The sequence below is a fragment of the Enhydra lutris genome, unplaced genomic scaffold (assembly GCF_002288905.1).
Source record: "Enhydra lutris kenyoni isolate GAN:26980312 unplaced genomic scaffold, ASM228890v2 scaffoldscaffold73, whole genome shotgun sequence".
NCBI lineage: Eukaryota > Metazoa > Chordata > Mammalia > Carnivora > Mustelidae > Enhydra > Enhydra lutris.
This window is the reverse complement of record NW_019154157.1, coordinates 3,658,068-3,677,822: the sequence shown is the minus strand read 5'-3', so window position 1 is coordinate 3,677,822 and position 19,755 is coordinate 3,658,068. Positions and strand designations below refer to the sequence as shown.

At 53.0% G+C, this 19,755-nt stretch overlaps 1 protein-coding gene across 2 annotated transcripts in view; it reads right to left on the bottom strand.

Moving 5' to 3' along the window:
- LOC111160028 (adaptor related protein complex 1 beta 1 subunit) overlaps positions 1-19,755 on the bottom strand; it is a 54,775-nt gene that overhangs the window by 2,648 nt on the left and 32,372 nt on the right. Inside the window, exons 10-21 of one of the 2 annotated variants that reach the window (XM_022522794.1) lie at positions 18,989-19,104; positions 18,475-18,640; positions 12,387-12,485; positions 11,606-11,865; positions 9,947-10,148; positions 9,173-9,193; positions 8,484-8,627; positions 3,553-3,698; positions 1,651-1,780; positions 1,270-1,354; positions 453-539; positions 190-344 (exon numbers count right to left, since the gene is read on the bottom strand). In XM_022522794.1, the coding sequence (XP_022378502.1) occupies positions 190-344; positions 453-539; positions 1,270-1,354; positions 1,651-1,780; positions 3,553-3,698; positions 8,484-8,627; positions 9,173-9,193; positions 9,947-10,148; positions 11,606-11,865; positions 12,387-12,485; positions 18,475-18,640; positions 18,989-19,104 (1,611 nt within the window). The remainder of the gene's footprint in view (positions 1-189; positions 345-452; positions 540-1,269; positions 1,355-1,650; positions 1,781-3,552; positions 3,699-8,483; positions 8,628-9,172; positions 9,194-9,946; positions 10,149-11,605; positions 11,866-12,386; positions 12,486-18,474; positions 18,641-18,988; positions 19,105-19,755) is intronic. The other variant, XM_022522793.1, reaches the window with a different exon arrangement.

Genomic DNA, 19,755 nt, shown 5'->3' with positions numbered 1-19,755 from the left:
GAGTTGGAAGCTAGGGTCAGAATTCTGAGGCTCATTCATGTCATGTTCAGAGGGACCCCAGCCTAGCTGGGCTAGAGCACACCTTCTCAGACTGACCCCTGGTCTGGGAAGGAGCGAGAGAAGGAGAGGCTGCCTGGAACATGGAGGTAGACACCCCAGGGATGGCAGGGCAGGAGCAGGGACCCTCACCGTGAAGCTGGGATTGCCCGGCTGGATGCGCAGCTCTGCCAGCACCCAGATGCCGTTGGTCAGCTTCAGGGACTGGTAGAGCATGTCCTGGCCCTCCACATTCCTCTTGGCGACCGTAAAGATGTTGCTGCTCTGTAGCCTGCTGCTCACAGCCTCTGAGAGTGAGAAGGGGGCCCCCAGTCAGTGGTGGGGGAGGGCTGGGGGTATAGGTAAGGGGCAGTATGGATGGGGTGGGAAGGCGGGGGAGGGCTGAGAAGTCCTACCCGCATTGAGGGGGCAGTCTCTGATCTGGAACTGGGCTTCATTTTCATTGGGAATGTCCTTCCACGTGGCCAGGAACATCTGCCGGTCTGGGGGTTGGGGACAAGGTAGAAGATGGAACCCTGATAAACCTGGGGCCCCACTCAATAACACCCAGCAGGGAATGGATTTTTTGGGGGCACGAACTTGAAGCTGAAGACAGGCACGAGCTCTGCCACAGCCCCCTCCTGCTTCCCTGAACAAACCTTTAGCTCTGTGACAGTGGTCACCAGTGCTGCTCCCAAAAGACCCTGGGCTTCCCCCTTCCGCTTGAGCCTTAAATCTCTCCTTCCCAGCACCCACACATGCACTCCCTCCTGCTCTGGCCCCAAGCAGCCTGCTCGTTAATCATAGCCTGTATCACAGGGCTTCTGTGGTGACCGAGAGAGATGACGTGGGCAAAGTCCTCTGCTCAGCTGTGAGCTGGCAGTGAGCCCTCCTGGCATGGGGATGAGTCTTCTTAGGGGTTCCAGTCAGGGCACAGGAGATGGACATCCAGTGTGACATGGTCTGGGCTCTACAACTCAGGAGTCCATGGGAGGCCTGTCTAGAGACCACAGGCAAAGCTGAGGGGCGGGCAGAGGAGAGCTCAGGAGACAACTCCTGCATAGCATGGCCCCCACTGAGGGAAACAGCTGGCCAGACAACACTCAGTGGTCCTTGATGGAGGCGTGACCCTTGCCTCAGGCTCTGCAGAGGGGCTGGCAACTCACAGACTCCATTGTGGGGCCAAGCCAATCATTATATTCCAGGGACTCTCGGGGCACCCTCAGGACTCACCCATCTTCCCATCCTCCACAAAGAGGATGTGCAGTGGATACAAAGTGCTGAAGTAGAAGACGTCAATGTTGTTCTTCACAGCCACCTAGGAACAAGGCCACTGATTCGTCCCATGTGCTTGATACGACCTCTGAGGCCCCAGGAAGGGCCTGCTCCCTGTGCCTCCACCTGACCAGGTCCCCTCACACACCTTCCCTGGTAACCATGCCCCTTCGTCCCCTCGGATCAGGTCTCCCTTGCCAGATCTTTGGCAAAGAGCACAACTCCACAGACACACCCCTTAGCCAACAAAGGCAAAGCCCCAGACCTCTCCACCAGGCTCCTCCCCTGTGGTAGGTGGGCAGGTAAGGAGTGGGGTGCTTAGCCCCGCCTGGAACACACCTGGAGGTTGTTCAGAGGCTCCATCTTCATGACCGAGCCCACCGTGTTGAGAGGCAGGGATATCTCCACAGTCTGGTTGGGGCTGAGTGGTGCGTGGACCTGGAGGGGGGCAGCAGGGGCCAGGCCGAAGCTGGGGAGAGAGAAGCCCCCGCAGGAATGGCAGGGGGAACAGGTGCTGACGTGGGATGGGCGGGCTCCTCAGGTTCCAGAGCTAGGGCAGTGGGTGGCAAGAAGCCTGTCCAGTAAGCTGGTTTCACCTCAGCTCTGGGCCCAGGAGAGTTCATGTTCATGACCCCCACTCTCAATGGCTGTGTGGACAGGAGGAATGAGCCCTGGGCCAGCTGCAGGCTTAAATCCCATCTGGGCTCCACTTTTTCTGGGCTACGTGTGGAGCAGGCCCAGATGAACATGGCCTTGCTCTGTCCTGCACTTGAGGAGTTCCACCTAACACCAGAGGCCTGAACTATAAGCTGCTTCTAACTGAAGACTCTGACTACCCAAGTTTCTGCTACCAATCCCCACCTTCCAAGAAGGATGTGACCATCCCAAGCAAGACACCAGGTTTTACTGTCAGGGCTAGAACTAGCCAGAGAGAGATTCAGGAAAGCTCTACTTCTTAGCAAAGCAACACATAGGTAAATGAGGTGGGGAGGATCCCCAGGAGTGTGAGACATGGGACCACGCAGTGACAGCTCACTGTGCCCAGGCCGGGCATTTGATATACCAACTCCTACTCTCATAAAAACAGCGAGAGATATACATTCTCTCATCTTCCAAGACATGGAAACTCAGGGAGGGCCAGGCCTGTGCTCAGACACTATGGGCTAAGTAGCACTCCTGAGATCCAGAGCTTAACCTGCCTGACCTTGCCTGCACTCCACCCACGACAATCAGACCTGCCTGGGATACTTTGGGAGACAATGGGGGGAACCCCAGGCCTCTGTGGTGGCCCACTCTTCAGGCTTTCCTGGAAGATCCCCCACAGCCTGCTATGTCATCCTGGGCAAGGCACTGGTCCTCTCTGAGCCCAAGTGTCATTATTTACTGAAAAGGGGACAATGGCATTGACCTCACTGGGCTATCAAGTAGCTCAAAGTAAGATAATACTTCTAAAGTCCTCACACAGGGCCTGCCACCCGGGGCACTGTCAGCACGCTGTGAGTCTGTTGTGAGCAATCGTTGAGACTTTCCCTTGGAATCTGGAGTGATTCTTTGAACTCTAGGGCCATCTGAGCTGAGAGAGGGCCTACGGGCTCTCCCTGAGGAAGCAGCCCCTTCAGTCAACTTCTTAGAGGCTTAGTTTGCTCATCACTAGAGCCGCTCAGGAAGAAGAATCATCAGGAGAGGCTGCTTGGGTCCCCAGGAGAGCCCTGGCCTAGCTGGCCTGGTCCATGAAGACCCCAATGGTGCCAGAGAGGAAACCTTCCCCAGGACCTCCAGTACAGGGGACCTCGTTGGGTGAGGGGCCCGGTGCAGCCACCACTCCCAGAGGTCCCGTCTGACGGTTTAAACCTGTGCCACAAGGTGCTGTCTGGGAGGCAGGTCCGCTCCCCATCAGCCTTCTTACAGCTGGGCCCTGCGGTGGCAGCGACTTAGGCCTGGAGAGGGGGCTCCATCCCGTCATGTGGAGTGTTTGCTGAAGGTGGGCTCCTGGTCTGGAGCTGGGGGTTTTCGTCAGCAAACACTCTTTGAGCAGTGGAAGAAGGCAAAAATAAGGGGAGACGACCCTCTGCCTGGTACTTTGGAGTCCATATAAAGAGGTCATGGGGAAGGGAAAAAAGTCATTGCTTTAGAGAGTTTCGGGCCGAGATGCACCCATGAGGCACCAGATCCCTCAGAGCTCTCGACCCCTGTCTGCAATCTCCAGCAAGGGCTCTTTTCACACTGGCCTTGGGAACGTACCTGTTGCGGTTGAACTGGATGGCAAAGTCGGTCATGACCTGTAAGGCCTTGTTGGTCAGCTGCAGGTCCATGGAGATGGAACCCACCTGGCGGGTGAAAGTACCTGAAATCTCCAACCCCTTGGCCTTCATGGCCGGGAGCCACACCTACAGGCAAGAGAGTAGACAGGAGGCTCAAGTTTGCCACTTCCCTAAAAGTTAACAGCCCACCTGAGGCTACCCACCCCCCCACCTGACTCTTCTCCTTTACGGTCTCTCCCTCTCCCTTAGGGGCCTTGCAGATTGACCACACCTGCCTTTACCACCAGGCAATGGCTGTGGGAATCCTGGAATGAGAGGAACAGTCCGGCAGGGATCCCAGGGCCACCACGACAGTGTGGCTGTGTATCAGAGCAGCGTGGGGTAGACTGGTGCTTGGTGTGCCCAAGGGCTGACCTGAGTCTTCAGAGGTCCAAGAAGGAACACTCAGTAAGGAGGCTGAGAGAGGCGAAGAGAAAAGTGGGCCCTGCCAGCCTCCTGAAGAGCCAAGCAGAGTGAAGAAGAGCCTAAGGGCATCCGGGGCCTCAGCCAGAGCTCGAGGCCTCCCTGGCTGTCACAGGCTGTCCCTCCTCACAGGAGGCAAGGCTGGCCTTTTAATTGTAGAAACTGGGCTGACCAAGGACAGTACCTAAGAGGACCTCTCTCCTGGCAGGCCCTCTGCTGTGTGGCTGTCATAGGAGAGTGAGCTCAAGAGCCGCCGCCTTTGGGAAGCCCGCACCTAGCTCCTTCCCTACCTCCACGCTACCAGGACATGTTAGCAGACAAATGTGACCCTGTGTGTCTGTCTCACCTGGACCCAGCCAGCTCTTTGAGGAAAGGGCTCTGCTTTTCTTTTTCACGTCCTTGGCTTACAGCTTGCTGGGCCATTGGCATTCAGGCAGCATTTGCAGGGCGAAACAGCTTGAATTAAAGCCCCAACCAGGAAGGACATCCGCAGGCATCATCCAGGGTGGTACAAATGCCTTTGAGGGCCCTATTCTCAGCGTCCCCACACCCCCTGCCCAGACCCGAGGTCAAAAGACCCAGGCCTCCTCAAGAGCTGCCCCAAGGTGTGCTGTGTGAACATCTCACTGTCTCTCAAGGTGCCACCACCAGGAACCTCAATGCCATCTGGATCCCCACCCTCAGCTGACCCCAAGCCCCACACCACGGTCCCTGCAGCCGGGACCCTGTCACCACTACCTCCTCCATCTGCAGCCAGGGCCTCTGCTCCCCTCAGCAGGCAGCATGTGCATCTGAACCACAGTCAGAGTCCACCAGGTAAGACAGCAGCCCCTGCGGTACCTCAATCCTTCCCCACTCTCTGCAGCACCTGAATCATCTTCTAAAGTGCAAATCTGGAGGCACCTGGCTGACTCTTGAGCTTGGGGTCATAAGTTTGAGCCCCACACGGGGGCAGAGAGATTACTTAAATAAATAGAACTTTAAAAAGATGCGAATCTGATCATGGCAAAAACCCCTCCAACGCTGCGGCACTTCCACTGCCCACGGCCTCCATGTCCCAGGGCCCCCCTCTGCCAGGGATCGACTGAACTTGCTCCTCTGCCTCTGTCCCCCGCAACCCCTCCAGTCTGGAAAGTGCTTTGGCAGGCCCACCCCCACCACACTCACTAACATAATCATCTTTTGTTTCCCCAGGACAAAGGTGTGAGGGCTTCAGCCTCAGCTGAGACAGGCAAGCAGAGAGCTCTGAGCCCTGCCCAGGCCCCTAGAGCAGCTTCCCGGGGCCCCAACCTCTAGCAGGCCACCTTTCACAGCTCTTGCAGAACTGCCTCTGTCACCTGGGACCGGCTGCTGCCTATGGGGACCGCATTTCTCTTGGTCACCGTGGCTTCATGGAATCTAGCACAGGTGCTATGACAGAACTAATCTAAATTAGTCTAAATTAGTTTAGACTAATTAGTTTAGACTTAGTTTAATTTAATCTAAATTAAACTAAACTAATTCTCAATATTTGCTGAAGGACCCAAGGAAACATCACCATCCACTCGTCCAAATACTTCAGACACTCCCACGTTCTTGCGCAGAGAAAGCCTCATTCCCTTGACTGGGAAGGTTACTGTAGAACATATTTACCCCCACAATTGTGGCAGGGAGAATGCCCATAGGACAAACCATTCTAGGCAGTCACATGGTTGTTAGGAAAACACAGATGACACACCTGCTGCTTCTGAAGGAAGAACACATCCAGACCCCAGAGACTCCTGTGTCTAAGATAATGGGAAAAGTCCTGTGTTGTAAGGACTCCTCTTCCAGGCAGCTTGCCCTAAATTCCTCTGACCGAGTGATTCCCTAACATCTCCTTTCCAGCACTCACTGTTGGTCCGCCCACCTGGGCCTCCACTAAGAAAAAGCAGTGATACCATCCATTAAAATGAACGCGCGCAGAGAGCCAGCTCCGGACTTTACATTTCAGGCAGCTCAGCAGTCCTGGCAAGGCCTGGCACCCACAGGATTGCAGGATTCTTTGCTGCTCTTCTGTCAGTTGATCCTGACTTATGCCTGTTACATTGGGCATTTTTTTTTTATAAAGATTTATTTATTTGACAAAGAGAGACAACTAGAGAGGGAACACAAGCAGGGGGAGCTGAAGAGGCTTCCTGCTGAGCAGGGAGCCCGACGTGGAGCTCCATCCCAGGACACTAAGATCATAACCTGAGCCAAAGACAGAAGCTCAACGACTGAGCCACTCAGGCGCCCCTACATTGGGCTTTTAACACGTATGTGCTGGCCTCATGCACTGAAGTAGCTACTCTGGACAGTAATTAGTTATTCTGACAGCCTAGGACACTAAGGCACATAGGACGTTCTCAAACACTGTGGGGCATGATCATATCAAGATCAGGAACGGGGACTTTGGTGCAAGCACCGTGCATTCAGTTTCAGACTATGGCTTAGCTGCTATGTGACCTTAGGCAAAAGCACTGAGATTTGTCGACTGTGAAACACGAAGTACAGTGCCATAAGGCTTCTGGCGGGATTCGGCGGGGTGGGGGCTGTGCCACGGGCCTGCATTAAACCTGCTCTCTACTGGGGGCTCTGGCCACCACCGCTGCGGGCACGGCTGCCACTCCTGGTGAGGTCAAAGCAGGCACTGGCTCACAGCTCCCCAGGCACAACCGAGAGCTCACCTCACCCCTAAAGCCCAGCTGGGTCCTGGTCTCGGGAGGGGACCTTGGAAGAGAGAGAGGGGCTCTGGCTGGAGCAAAGTGGCAGACACAGGGCCTGCCCTGAGCGTTGTGAGGGGGTCAGGTCAGGTCTGAACCCCCTGGCAGCTTCCTTGATGCTGAGGGTGTGGCCCACACCTCGCTGTCCTCAGAGCCAGGCCCACGTGTTCCTGCCTTGCAAACCCCGCACTCCTTCCTCTCTCTCGCCCCCAGCTCTGCAAACAGCACCTCCCTCATCCCACTGCTGGAGCCATCCTTCCCTCCCCGCCAGCCCCCACATCCTGCCAGTCCCACCTCCTGAGGAGCTCTCCAGGGCAGCCTTTTGCCTCTGCCTTCAAAGCTGCCCTTGTCTAGGCACCATGAGCACACAGCAGTTCCTGCCGGTCTCCTCACTGGGCGCCTTCTGTCCTAGCCCTGCCAACCTGCCTGCCACAGTGTAGCCAAAGCAATCTCCCTCCAGTGTAAACACATTTCATCCCTGCTTAAAACCTTCTAACGGCTCTACTGCACCAGGACTGAGAGAGACCCTCACGGCCTGGCAATGTGGACCTCGCCAGCTTCTTCCCTCCCTAATCGCTAGTCTAGGCGGGAGTCCTGGGGAGTACCAGGCCTTGGTAGCACGGTGGTCATCTATGGGGCATCTGCAGGTGGCACAAAGGCCGGTCAGGGATGCTGGACATACTGTTGGGAAGACAACTGTCCCCTCAATGAGCAACTGTCCTGCATCCCTGCAGTATGTTTTGCATGGTTTCAACATATCCTGAAATTGCTGGGAACCCAATTACAGTGAAAATCAAAGAAAGCCTGTTTTTTGTTTTACAGGGACTTTACTGGGAGTCAGTCACCATTTCAGAAACTAGGGATACCACTAATCACATGGTTCACAGCACCTGAGTTACAAACACTGTGGCCGTCGTGGTGACTCTACACAGCCACCAACACCTGACAGCTTCATCAGATCTTCCGGGGTGGGTGTACCCAAGCCTTTACGATATGGAAATATATCATTTTATTCTCTTTCCTTTCTGTCTCCTTTAAGAGGTCCTAGCATCTTGGGGCGCCTAGGTGGCTCAGGGGGTTGGGCCTCTGCCTTCGGCTCAGATCATGATCTTGGGGTGCCAGGATCGAGTCCTGAGTCGGGCTCTCTGCTCAGCAGGGAGCCTGCTTCCCTTCCTCTCTCTCTGCCTGCCTCTGCCTACTTGTGATCTCTCTCTGTCAAATAAATAAGATCTTAAAAAAAAAAAATAAGTGTTAGCGTCTTACTAATTTTGAAGTCACATGTATAAGCAGGCTATAGTCCAGACACCTTTGAGCACAGGAAATAAAGGACGCCTTAGACAACATCTGTCATCAGAAAGGGGCACTGGGTGGGAGACAGCTCTGAGAACTGCTGCTCCAACTAGATGGGACCTCTGCCAGTTCTCTGGGAGGTGCAGGCTCTCCCTCCGCTCCAGGCCTGACCACAGGCTGTGACAGCTACCTGGAGCCTTCTCTCCACTTTCACCTAATTCTGACTTGATTTACAGGCCTGAGCTCCAGTAGCCCTGCCCTGGGAGGTCTTCCCAGGCCCCCAGGGCCGGCCTAGCATCTCTTCCCTGTGCTCCCACAGACCCTGGCACCCATCCCTGTTGGCCTGAGCTGATTCCACAGAACGGGCCATTTAAAGAACATCAGTCAGTATCTAACTTCCCTCTGCTCCTGCCATGGAAGGAGGTACAGTACTTACTGCTTTGGGGGCCACATACGATCCCGACAGCGTGCCCACGCCACTGGTCAGGTCGAAGAGGTCACTCAGGCCACTGCCCATGGATGTTCCTAGGTTCGGTGGGACTGCTGCTGCTGGGGGTGCCACAAAATTGGGGCCCCCAATCTGGAAGGGAAGGGAAAGGGGTCAGAGGCAGGCATTAGAAATGGCGACCTTAAGGGCCCGGCATGAGTGGAACAACCTGGCACTTTAGAAAATGGGATGGGGCAGGAGGGGGGCTGCAGGGCTGTCACACCAGCTCTAAGTTGCAGAGACAAGACAGGGTGAGGGGGTGGAGAAGAAACAAACACTGTGCCCTCCATGACCTGCAAGCCTCCAGCTTTAGGGGTGAGTGACCTTGGGAAAGGGCTGGGACATGTGTAAACTAACCCGCAGCCCACCGATAAAAGGAGTACTCTGTGGTGAGGCTGTGCTAAGCTGACAGGACCACACCCTTTAGGTTGTCACAGAGGGCCTGGGGAAACTGAGAGAGCCGGTGATCCTCGGGACGACAAGGAAACTTTGTCTCAGGGTACTGAGATGGGACATTCGATAAAAGGCCACAGCTCAGCAGGGAGGACAGCTTTGACATCATCCACCCCTTGGGATGCTGGGCCAGCACTCAGGAAGAGCAGAGACAAAGGCTTGGTGGCGCAAGGGTTGAACCATACCCCTTCAGGCTCATCCCCCATCTCCAAGCAGAAGCAGGCAGGGTGAAGAGAACAGGCAGCCACATGCAGAGAGAAAAGCCAGGAAAGAAGACAGAGACAAGAGAGAGAGGGAAAGAGGGAATAGATTAGTCACTGCTGTTCCCGAGAGGAGTCTGGGGCGAGACTGTGCCAGGCTTAAGGGGGGCCCAGACTATCTTTATGAAGGGCACTACTTTCAGGGCTTCACTCCACCACCCACGTCTTGTGCCATGGCCCTTCCTACCCTTTCCTGTGTCATGCCTCGGGGACCTGAGCCAGACATGGCCAAGTGACAGGGGCTCTGCTACCCCTCCTCCTGGCTCTACCTGCTGCCTGAACAAGTCCTGGGGAGATAACCAGTCCAGTTTTACCACCCCCTTTCTACAGGGGAGGAGGGACTGTCCCTGACCCCCCCCTGAGCCTCTCAGGCCTCCTGGGCTGTTGCACCAAGCTGGTGGAGGGTGTGGGAGTAAGTGGACACTGCTGTGGCCCCTCTAGCCCTACAGGCTCCAGATCTAGTGGCCCGGCAAGGGACTAAGTCCCGTGTCTGCAACATATTGTGCACTCCTAGAGGGAAGGTCACTTGAACTCTTGAAGCCTCAGTTTTCTCCCCTCTAAGTAGGGAGTGACATAGTCACCTTCGCAGACAGGTGTACCCTGAGGCCTTCGGTTGGTGAATGGCACAGACCGGGCGCTCACTGACTACTCCTCTGAAGGTCATTATTAATGTTATCCACAGAGGGCCTCAGGACATACCAGGCTGTCGAGGCCTCCACCAAGAAGGTCTACGGCTCCCATTTGCACTGAGGAGGTGGCCAGGGGTGGGCCACCCACTGGGGGGCCGAGGTCCAAGTTGAGGAGGTCACCCAACAGGTCGCCCTGGGTGGGGATGACATCCGGCTGCTCACCAGAGGGTGCTCCGGCAGGGGCAGTCTCAGGGCTCTCGGTGCTCTCACTCCTGTGATGACATAGGAGGGAGAGGGTCAGTGGGTTGGGCGCTGGGCTGTTTCAGGGAGGTCAGAGTCCTCAGTCTCCAGGATCCTCCCCCAGCACAGGCACCTGGATCTCCACACTGTTCCAGAAGGGCTGTCTACATGGCCCCTCCTCTTCCCCCTTCCCACGCCTGATCCATCTTTTTGGCTCTCCAAGAGATCCAGCATCATGGGGGTGAGTGAAGGGAGGGGCTGTCTATTTCCACCACTCAGTGCGCTCTAAAGACTGGATGCCCGCCCTGGAGGACTGGGTATGCAGGCCAAACCAACCACCAGGGGGTGGCAGAGGAGGGTGAGAAGAACAGGGCTCTGGAATTAGAATCAAGTCTGAGACAAGCTGTGCTGGCTGTGGGATGCCACACCAGGCCCTCAAGCTCTCTGTCCTATTGTCCTCATCCATTAAATGGGGATACCTCTTTGAGCTGTTGTAAAGATCAAATGAGGTCACCCTGTATGTAGTAAACATTTTTCTTTTTCTTTTTTTTTTTTTTTAAAGATTTTATTTCTTTATTTGACAAAGAGAGACATAGCGAGAGAGGGAACACAAGCAGGTGGGTGGAAGAGGGAGAAGCAGGCTTCCCGCCAAGTAGACAGTCCAATGAGGGGCTGGATCTCAGAACCCTGGGATCATGACTGAGCTGAAGGCAGACACTTAATGACTGAGCCACCCAGGTGCCTCTGTGGTAAACATCCATTAAAAAGTCATTAGGAGGGGCGCCTGGGTGGCTCAGTGGGTTAAAGCCTCTGCCTTCGGCTCAGGTCATGATCCCAGGGTCCTGGGATCGAGCCCCGAATCAGGCTCTCTGCTCTGCAGGGAGCCTGCTTCCTCCTCTCTCTCTCTCTGCCTGCCTCTCTACCTACTTGTGATCTCTGTCTGTCAAATAAATAAATAAAATCTTAAAAAAAAAAAAAAGTCATTAGGATGGGGGCGTCTGGGTGGCTCAGTAGGTTAAGCGTCTGACTCTTGTTTTTAGCTCAGATCATGATCTCAGGTCATGGGATCAAGCTCCACGCTGTGTGAAGTCAGCTTGAGATTCTCTTTCCCTCTGCCCCTCCCCTGGCTCACACGCTCTATCTCTAAAAAAAGTCACTTGGGCTGCCTGTGTGGCTCAATGTGTTAAGCCTCTGCCTTCAGCTTAGGTCATGATCTCAGGGTCCTGGGATCGAGCCCCACATCGGGTTCTCTGCTTAGCAGGGAGCCTGCTTCTCCCCCACTCCCCGTCTGCCTCTCTGCCTATTTGTGATCTCTGTCAAATAAATAAATAAAATCTTTAAAAAATAAAAATAAAAATGTCACTAGAATGGTAATTTCCCTCAGACTCAGGCCTGGCCAGGGTTACCACAATAGGCCTGAATGCCTAGGCTAATGAACCGAAAAACCAGGTAGGGAGGCTCAGCCTGGAGACTGGCCAACTTCACTCACGAGGCAGTGCGTGGTGGCAGGCTCTTGTGCACAACGCCCCGGCCCCCCTCCACAAAGGCGCTGGGAGGCTTATGGTAGACGGAGGCCAGGGTGCCAATGTAGCAGATGAGCTCGTCCAGCAGTGTGGGCTCAATGAGGTCTGTCTCTTCAGAGATGAGTGGCTTCTCAGCCAACACCACCTCCTTGGCAGCCACTGGGTCCGTGGAGAGCAGACGCCAATAGATGTAGCCACGGTCCCGCAAGTCTGGGTTATCAGAGTCCTTAAGCAGTGGGGAGGTGACAAGAAGCATATTAAATTCATAGCAGAGCAACCAGCTGGGAAGGAAGGAGCTCCTCCCCAAATCCCATGACCTGGGCATGGTCACAGTGCTGAACACTGATCCTGAGCAGTCCCATTAACCTGTCCCTAAACATGGCCTGGCCCTTCGATTTCCTCCCCTAGCCCAGTGTTAAACAGGGGATTCCCACTCCTGTCCCCAGTCTTCGCTCCACTCCAAAATCTGTCTTCCCTGTCGTACAAACCCTCTGGTTCTTCTGGACCTCCCTCCCCTCTTTTGTTTACAGTCTGTCTCGACTTCCTCACCTGACCCACTCCATCTTGATTTATCTGTGACTGAGCTCCCTGAGCAGGGGTCCTGGATTACTCTAGGGCCAACCCCTCTAGTGATGCCAGCCTCAGGGGAAGAACCCTGGCACGAAGGTCTGGCTGGCTCCTCAGACCACAGCGCCCCCTGTGGAGTGAGACCTGCACTGGGCGCAGCAGAGAGGCTGGGGCACTGACCTGAGTGGCCAAGCTGAGGACCTGCTGCACCAGCTCCTGGGTCTCTGTCGGCTTCTTCAGAAAGAGTTTCACGATGGCTGTTAGTAGCTGTAGCTGGACCTGTGGGAAGACAGAAAGGTGACAAGGAACAAGCAGCGAGGGCTTCATGTGGGGATGGAAGGAAACCAAATGAGGGCCTCAAAGATGGAGAAGAGTATTTTTCAAAGGCCCTGGAAGCTGAAAGCAGCTTTCCCAGGTTTGGAGTTGGCCACAGAGCACAGACTAAGGCCAGGGGGTTGTCACAGTAGTGCTGAATAGCCTGGACCTTGGCATTATCATTCAGGAAGGAGATGGCCACTACTATCTGGCAACCCTACCCTAGGGTCCCAGGAACCTGTCAGGGCTCCCAGACTCACAGTGCCTTAAGGATTTCGCACCTTAAAAAGGCAACATGTGTAGCTGGTGTGCTTCTTTTTTTTTTTTTTTAAAGAAGGATAATATGTGTGGGAAATAGTCTTGCTAGAATTTTTTTTTTTTAAGATTTTATTTATTCTTTTGACAGAGAGAGAGATCACAAGTACACAGAGAGGCAGGCAGAGAGAGAGGAGGAAGCAGGCTCCCCGCTGAGCAGAGAGCTCGATGTGGGGCTCGATCCCAGGACCCTGAGATCATGACCTGAGCTGAAGGCAGAGGCCCAACCCACTGAGCCACCCAGGCGCCTCTAGCTGGTGTGCTTATTAAAGGGACCATCTGTCAACAAGCAGAGATGGTACCACTGACGGACTGGGCCAGGAAGGCCCACAGAGTCAGCCTGTCATTAAGGAGTAGGGCGCCTACCAGAAGGTGAGAACCAACCCAGCCCAGCCCTCTCTCAGCTTTCACCCTGCTGCTGCTGCTTTACCTGATCATGCCCTCAGCTTGGCCAACCTCTTCTCACACTTTGGAGCTCATGCTGCCCCAGCACCCCCACACTTCTGCAGCTTCCTGCACTCCCTCATCAGCACTCCCCCACACTATCAGAATGCTTTCCAGCCACCAGCCTGTCCTATGGACAGAGATCATGCCTATCACAGTTGTATCCCTGGTTATTGTTCTATCAGTGTCCAGTGCACAGCAGGCACTTAAGAAAAACTTGCTAACTCAAAAAACATCTCTTGAAAGAACAATTCTCTGCACATAGTCCTTCCTTAGCCACATCTCACTTCTGCCAGTCCTGAGATAAGAGGGCAGCCTGAGGCTCCTGAGGCAGGGCTGTGCCAGGGACAGGCCTGCGGCAGGAGGGAGGGAACAGGGCTGACAGCACATTCCGGGTGTGGTTGGCAAAATGGAGGGTACACAGAATGGGCTAATAGCAGGTGGCAGGATGGAGGAGATGTGATCCGTTTCTGGAATTAAGCAATCCAGAGTCCTTGTCATTTGGTTACACATGGGCCAATAGTAGAGGAGCGGTGGGGCTGGCAGTTGTCAAAGTAGGAGGCAGCCCAGAGACTGGCTTCTAGAACCTGGCTACAACCCCTGGCCAGGTAGTCCAGGGGAAGCCATTTATCCTCATTTGGTGGGGAGAAGGGTGGCCTGCTTCAGGGGGGTTCTTGTGAGCTCACAAAACTGTAATTTATGACCACTTTGAAGCTAGAGTTATATCACACCTCATTTGAATGTGACTCTGGACAAGTCCTACAACTTCTCTAAGTCTGCTTCCTCACCTATAATGTTAGTGTAAACTCCTGACAGGATTGATGGAAGAGCCCATGAGATAAGGAATGTAAATAACCTATCATATACTTTGCTCAATACACAACACCTGTCACCGTGGTCATCAACATCACTGCAGCCAGCACGCAGGGATTTTTACTGAGTTCTCCTCAGCCCAGGTCAGCTGGCCGCCTGGCATCATCCGTCACTGTCAGGTCTGCTACACTGCCTAGGAACTCTGACCACTAGCCTGAGGCCTCCCAGCCTCACTAACATGCTGACACCCCACATGTCAGCCTGCATGTTCAGGGCAACCATCCTGCAATGATGTCACTGCCCCTGCCATCCAGACAGGCAAGACGCAGGCTGGACTGACATACCACCCCAGGTAAGACTTTCTGAGCTCCCTGTCCATGGCTAGAGAGGCCTAGGAGCCCAGGACAAGGGGGCTCAAAGAGACAATCTAAAATAAGCTCCCTGGGGTGCCTGTGTGGCTCAGCTGGTTGAGCGTACAACTCTCGATCTTGGCTCAGTTGGTTGAGCGTACAACTTTCGATCTTGGCTCAGGTCTTGATCTCCAGGTTGTAAATTCAAGCCCCGTATTTGGCTCCACACCCAATAAATATAATAATAAACATATACAAAAAATTAACTAAAATAGGGGCACCTGGGTGGCTCAGTGGGTTAAAGTCTCTGTCCTCAGCTCAGGTCAGGATCCTGGGATCGAGCCCCGCATCGGGCTCTCTTCTCAGCAGGGAGCCTGCTTCCCCCGCCACTCTCTGCCTGCCTCTCTGCCTATGTGTGATCTCTGTCTGTCAAATAAATAAAATATTTTTAAAAATTTAACTAAAATATAAATAAATATAATAAATTAAATAAGTTCTCAAACTGCAAAGCACTAAACAAGCATGCTTATAAAAACTCCAAATGGTGTTGTGAACCCAGGAAGCGAAGGCAACTGGCCACTTAATTAAAAGTGCCATCACCACCACCCAGCCACACTGGAGTGCCCAGTCTATACACAGCATCCAATCAGCTCTGCAGCAACCCTGCGCTGGAGAAGAAGAAACTGGCTTGGCAAGTTTAACTTGCTCCAGGCCGCCCAAAGTAGGGGTAGGGGAGGAGCATAGATTAGATTCGTTTCCCCAACCCAGGCTCCTGCTCTAGCTTCCCTTGCTGACTTCTCTAAGCCTGGGCTCTCCAGCAGACTTTGCCCAATGGAGAAGGGGCTACAAAGATTTACTTTAGTTTCGCAGAAACACCCCCCAGAGGACTTCCTCTGCACTAATCCCAGGCAGGACTTGATGGTGGGGGGCAGAAGGGATCCCAAGTCAGGCTCTGCTTCTCTCAGAGACAAGCAAGTGAGGAGGCTAGTAAGGTGAAAGTAAAAGCAGCCCAGGGCAGGCTAATAGCAGACTTGGCAGGTGGCAGTGGGAGTGGGTGATGGTAGGAGTTAGGACTATTATTCTGTGATGGACATCTGTTGTTTTTGCCCATCTAGCATCTAGTCTGTCTTCTGGTTAACAGAAATACTGGCTCTCCTTCAGAGAATCACCCTCCTCTCTGCCTGATGGAGACTGGGAGAGGAGTCTGATAAACTTGGCCAAATGGAATCATGGCGATTGGCTCAGGCTGATGCAAACAGGCATGGACCGCTGCTGGAACTACCAGGGGGAAGGGAGTTAAGGAAGTCACCATGCTGTTACAGGTCATAGCTGGAACCACTGACCCCAAATAGGCCCTAATTCTGGGAGTCTTCCTCAAGGAGAAACCACCCCGAGGACACACACACAGCCCTAATGCTGCCGTCTGGGCATCCTCATCCAAGAATGCCGGAAGAGAACACACTCCCGGAACTTACCAGCAACAGGAAAGCAGTAGGTCCCCAGGGGTTTGCTGCCTGGACCAGTTTACTTTTATTTATTATTTATTTTTTAAAAACATATTTGTTTGACAGACAGAATAAGCAGGGAGAGCTACGGAGGGAGAGGAAGAAGCAGGCTCCCCACTGAGCAAGGAGCTCGATGCAGGGCTCAATCCCAGGACCCGAGGATCATGACCTGAGCTGAAGGCAGATGCTTAATGACTGCGCCACCCAGGCGCCCCATGGACCAGTTTACTCTTAAACCAATTCTGATCAACACCAATACTACCACTCACGAGTGCATCATGGCCTGGGCGCCCATTAAGGACATTGCACAAAGCATTCTTTATAACTTTCAGAGCAACAGGATCAGGCACAGTCTTATGAACCTCATTTTATAAATGAGGAAACTGAGGCTCAGAGAAGCAGAGAATTAGTGTACAATCACAGAAACCACAGAGCCAAGAAGGGACAGAAGAAGGGTTTGGAGACTGGGGTCTCCTATTCCAAGGCTCATGCTCTGACCCAACAGATCACACTCCCCAGTTGGGCAGCAAAGATTTCCGTGCTTACAAACACATTTAAAAGCTCTCTTGCATGAGCAGACAGTGCCTGGTTCACAGAAAAGGGAATACACATGAAAAGATGCTCAAGTGGGACGCCTGGGTGGCTCAGTTGGTTAAGCAGCTGCCTTCGGCTCAGGTCATGATCCCAGCGTCCTGGGATCGAGTCCCACATCGGGATCCTTGCTCATCAGGGAGCCTGCTTCTCCCTCTGCCTCTGCCTGCCATTTTATCTGCCTGTGCTTGCTCTCTCTCCCTCTCTCTCTCTGACAAATAAATAAATAAAATCTTTAAAAAAAAAAAAAAAAAGATGCTCAAGCCCACTCAACAGAAATGCAAACAGAACCAACCAAGGTACATCCTGTTGTTCATCAGATTGGCAAAAACAGTCTGTGAACGTATTAGGTTGACAAGGAGGTAAGGGGAGGGCTATGCTACCTCTGAGATTGGACTATAAACCACAACAGTCCCTACACCAAAGGAAATGGGGAACCTCTTTCCACGTCTCCAGTGCATAGGCCCCTTCACCAGAAAGAATTTATCTCACAATTTATCCCCCAGCTAGACTCACACATGCACCCTACATAGATTATTCATAGCAGTATTGATTAAAAGAGCAGAAGACTAACACCTACATATCCATCAGGGGAGGCTGGTTAAACAAACATGGCATTATGCAGCCGTGAAGAGTCCCATCAGTTAGTAACAACAGCGCCTTCAGATACATTCTTAAGGGAAAAAGGCACGGTGCTGTACAATTTGAATGTGTATAGTGCGCTACCAGTAGTGTTTATTTTTAAGTAATCTCTGCATTTAATGATGGGCTCAAACTCACAGCCTCGAGATCCAAAGTCACATGCTATACTGACAGAGCCAGCCACATGCCCCACAGTTCAAGAGGTGGGATGGATGCCTGGGTAGCTCAGTTGGTTGAATGTCTGACTCTTGATCTCAGCTCAGGTCTCGATTTCAGGGTCACGAGTTCAAACCCCGCACTGGGTTCCATGCCACCCGTGGAGACCACTTAAAAATAAATAAATAAATAAATAAATAAATGAATGAATGAATGAATGAATGAATAAATAAATAAACGAGAGGCGACATATACACAGTGGACACTCATTATCCGCAGAGCCTGTATTTGGAATTTGCCTAGTTCCTAAAACGTACTTGTAACCCCAAAGTCAATGTTTGGGGAGCTTTCGTGATCTTTCACAACAAAGTGCAGAAGAGTGAAAAGTTCAAGCTGCCTGAGGTACATACTCCCAGCGGAGGTCAAAGGAGGTGACACTCTGTCTTGTTGCTTCTGCCCTCATACCATAAACAAGTGTCCTCTTCATAATCTATTTACCTGCCACATCTTTCACGTTCTGCTTTTTGTTGATGATTCACTGTTAATGATAGCCCCCACCCCAAGGGTCAGGCTGAAGTGCTGGCTAGCGAACACTAGCGTGAGGAGGTGATGGGCCTTATGAAGAAAATAGTGTGTTAGAGAAGCTTTGTGTAGGCGTGAGTTGTAGCGCTGGTGGCCATGAGTTCAATGTATTCTTAGACCATCCCTGGAAGTATCCCCAAGAAACCAATAAATGACACTAATGATCTTTGTGAGCGGAACTGGGTCACCAGGAAACTGGTAGGAAGGAGACATTTCACCATATACTTGTTCGTAATTTTTCAATTTTGAACTAATTGAATGTCTTACTTATCCAAAGATAAATATGAAATGAAAGCTGGAAATTTCTGCTTGCCTTCAGTGTCCACCATCATAGACTGTCCCCACAGTTCCCCATAGCTAATGCAGGGTGAGAGGAAAAGGAGCCACCCCTGTCAGACCCACTATCTGTCCACACTGTCAGAGCTGTATCACGAAGCGCTGGGCCTGAGGCCTGCTGGCTGAGGAGAGGGTTTCAGGGTGGGATGGACTGCACCAGTACCAAGCTGCCAGTCACGACCCACACCCTGGCCCAAGTCGCCCCACCTGGTAGCTCACCTGGGTGCTCTCATCATGGAAGCCCTCCAGGAAGCTCTCCAGCAGCTCGTCAGCATTGTCAATTCGCTCGGCGTACTCGCCCACAATCCAAATCATGGCGGCCCGGGCCTCAGGCTCATCCAGGGAGTCCAGGTTCTCACACAGTGTGGCGATCACACTCTCATACCTAAGAGACGAGCACACAGCCAGCATGTGAGCAGTGAAGGAGCCCAGGCAACCCAGAAGAGGCCCAGCAGGGGCCGAGAGAGACAGGAAGCTGCCCCACAAGATCCTGAGAGGGTGGTGAGTAATGGGATTTGAGTTTATCTGTTACATTTTAGTGCTTATTTAGTTTGGGGAGTGGAGGAGGGGTGACTCAAGAGAAATAAGAAAAAACAATAGGTTTCTTTTGAGAATGCCATTTGTGGCAGAGAAATAAGGAAAAAGGAGAGGCTCCTTGTTGCTTTTCCTCCCCCCACATGCCTGTCCCCAGCAGAGCCACATCACCCTCACACTGGGAGGGATGGGCACATACTTGTTGGGGTACTTGCGGAAGATGTCCTTGATGACCACAATGGCTTCCTGGACCACGTAGTTGACCTTGGTCTGGATGAGATCGAGCAGCGTGCTCACACAGCGCTCTGCAGATTGCTGTGGGAAGAGGAATGTGGGCAAGGGCCTTGCAACCACTTCCAAAAGAACTCCTGATAACCATGTTTTGGCCAAGGGCTCAGTCATGTCTTGCCCCCTTCCTTGCCACAGAGGGAAAACAAGAGAATACTCTCCCCAGATAACAAGCGAGAGAATGAGTACAAAAGGACAGCCTGGGGATGGCAGAGACACAGAGAAACAGAATTAGACCGAGAAGGCCAGTAGAGCTCCTGAGAGTGGGGAGGGTATCTGAAGTGCCTCCAGGCCAAGCCTTGAGGGCAGTGACTGTGCTTCAGCCCAGCACCACCTCACTTCTACTAGTTTCCCAAAATGGGTCCCTATGACCAAAACCAGAAAGTCTCTACTTGGACCACCACTCCCCACCCCTTATTCCAGTAGGCTGCACTAAGGCCCTTGTGGGAGAGATTCTCAGGATGCCATCATAAGGGGAAAATGCCTCAAGGGGCTGGGCTGGGGTGACCAGCTGTCCGAGGATCTCCTAGTCCTCAATGGACTAACTTAAAAGAAAGTCAGCTCAGTGGTCAAGGAATGTCACCATAGGCAGGGAATAGGAGGGATAAAATGCCAGGACACAGAGGTCTGGATAGCCTTGGGAGCTTGGACAAAAGGGCATATGGACAGCTAAATCAT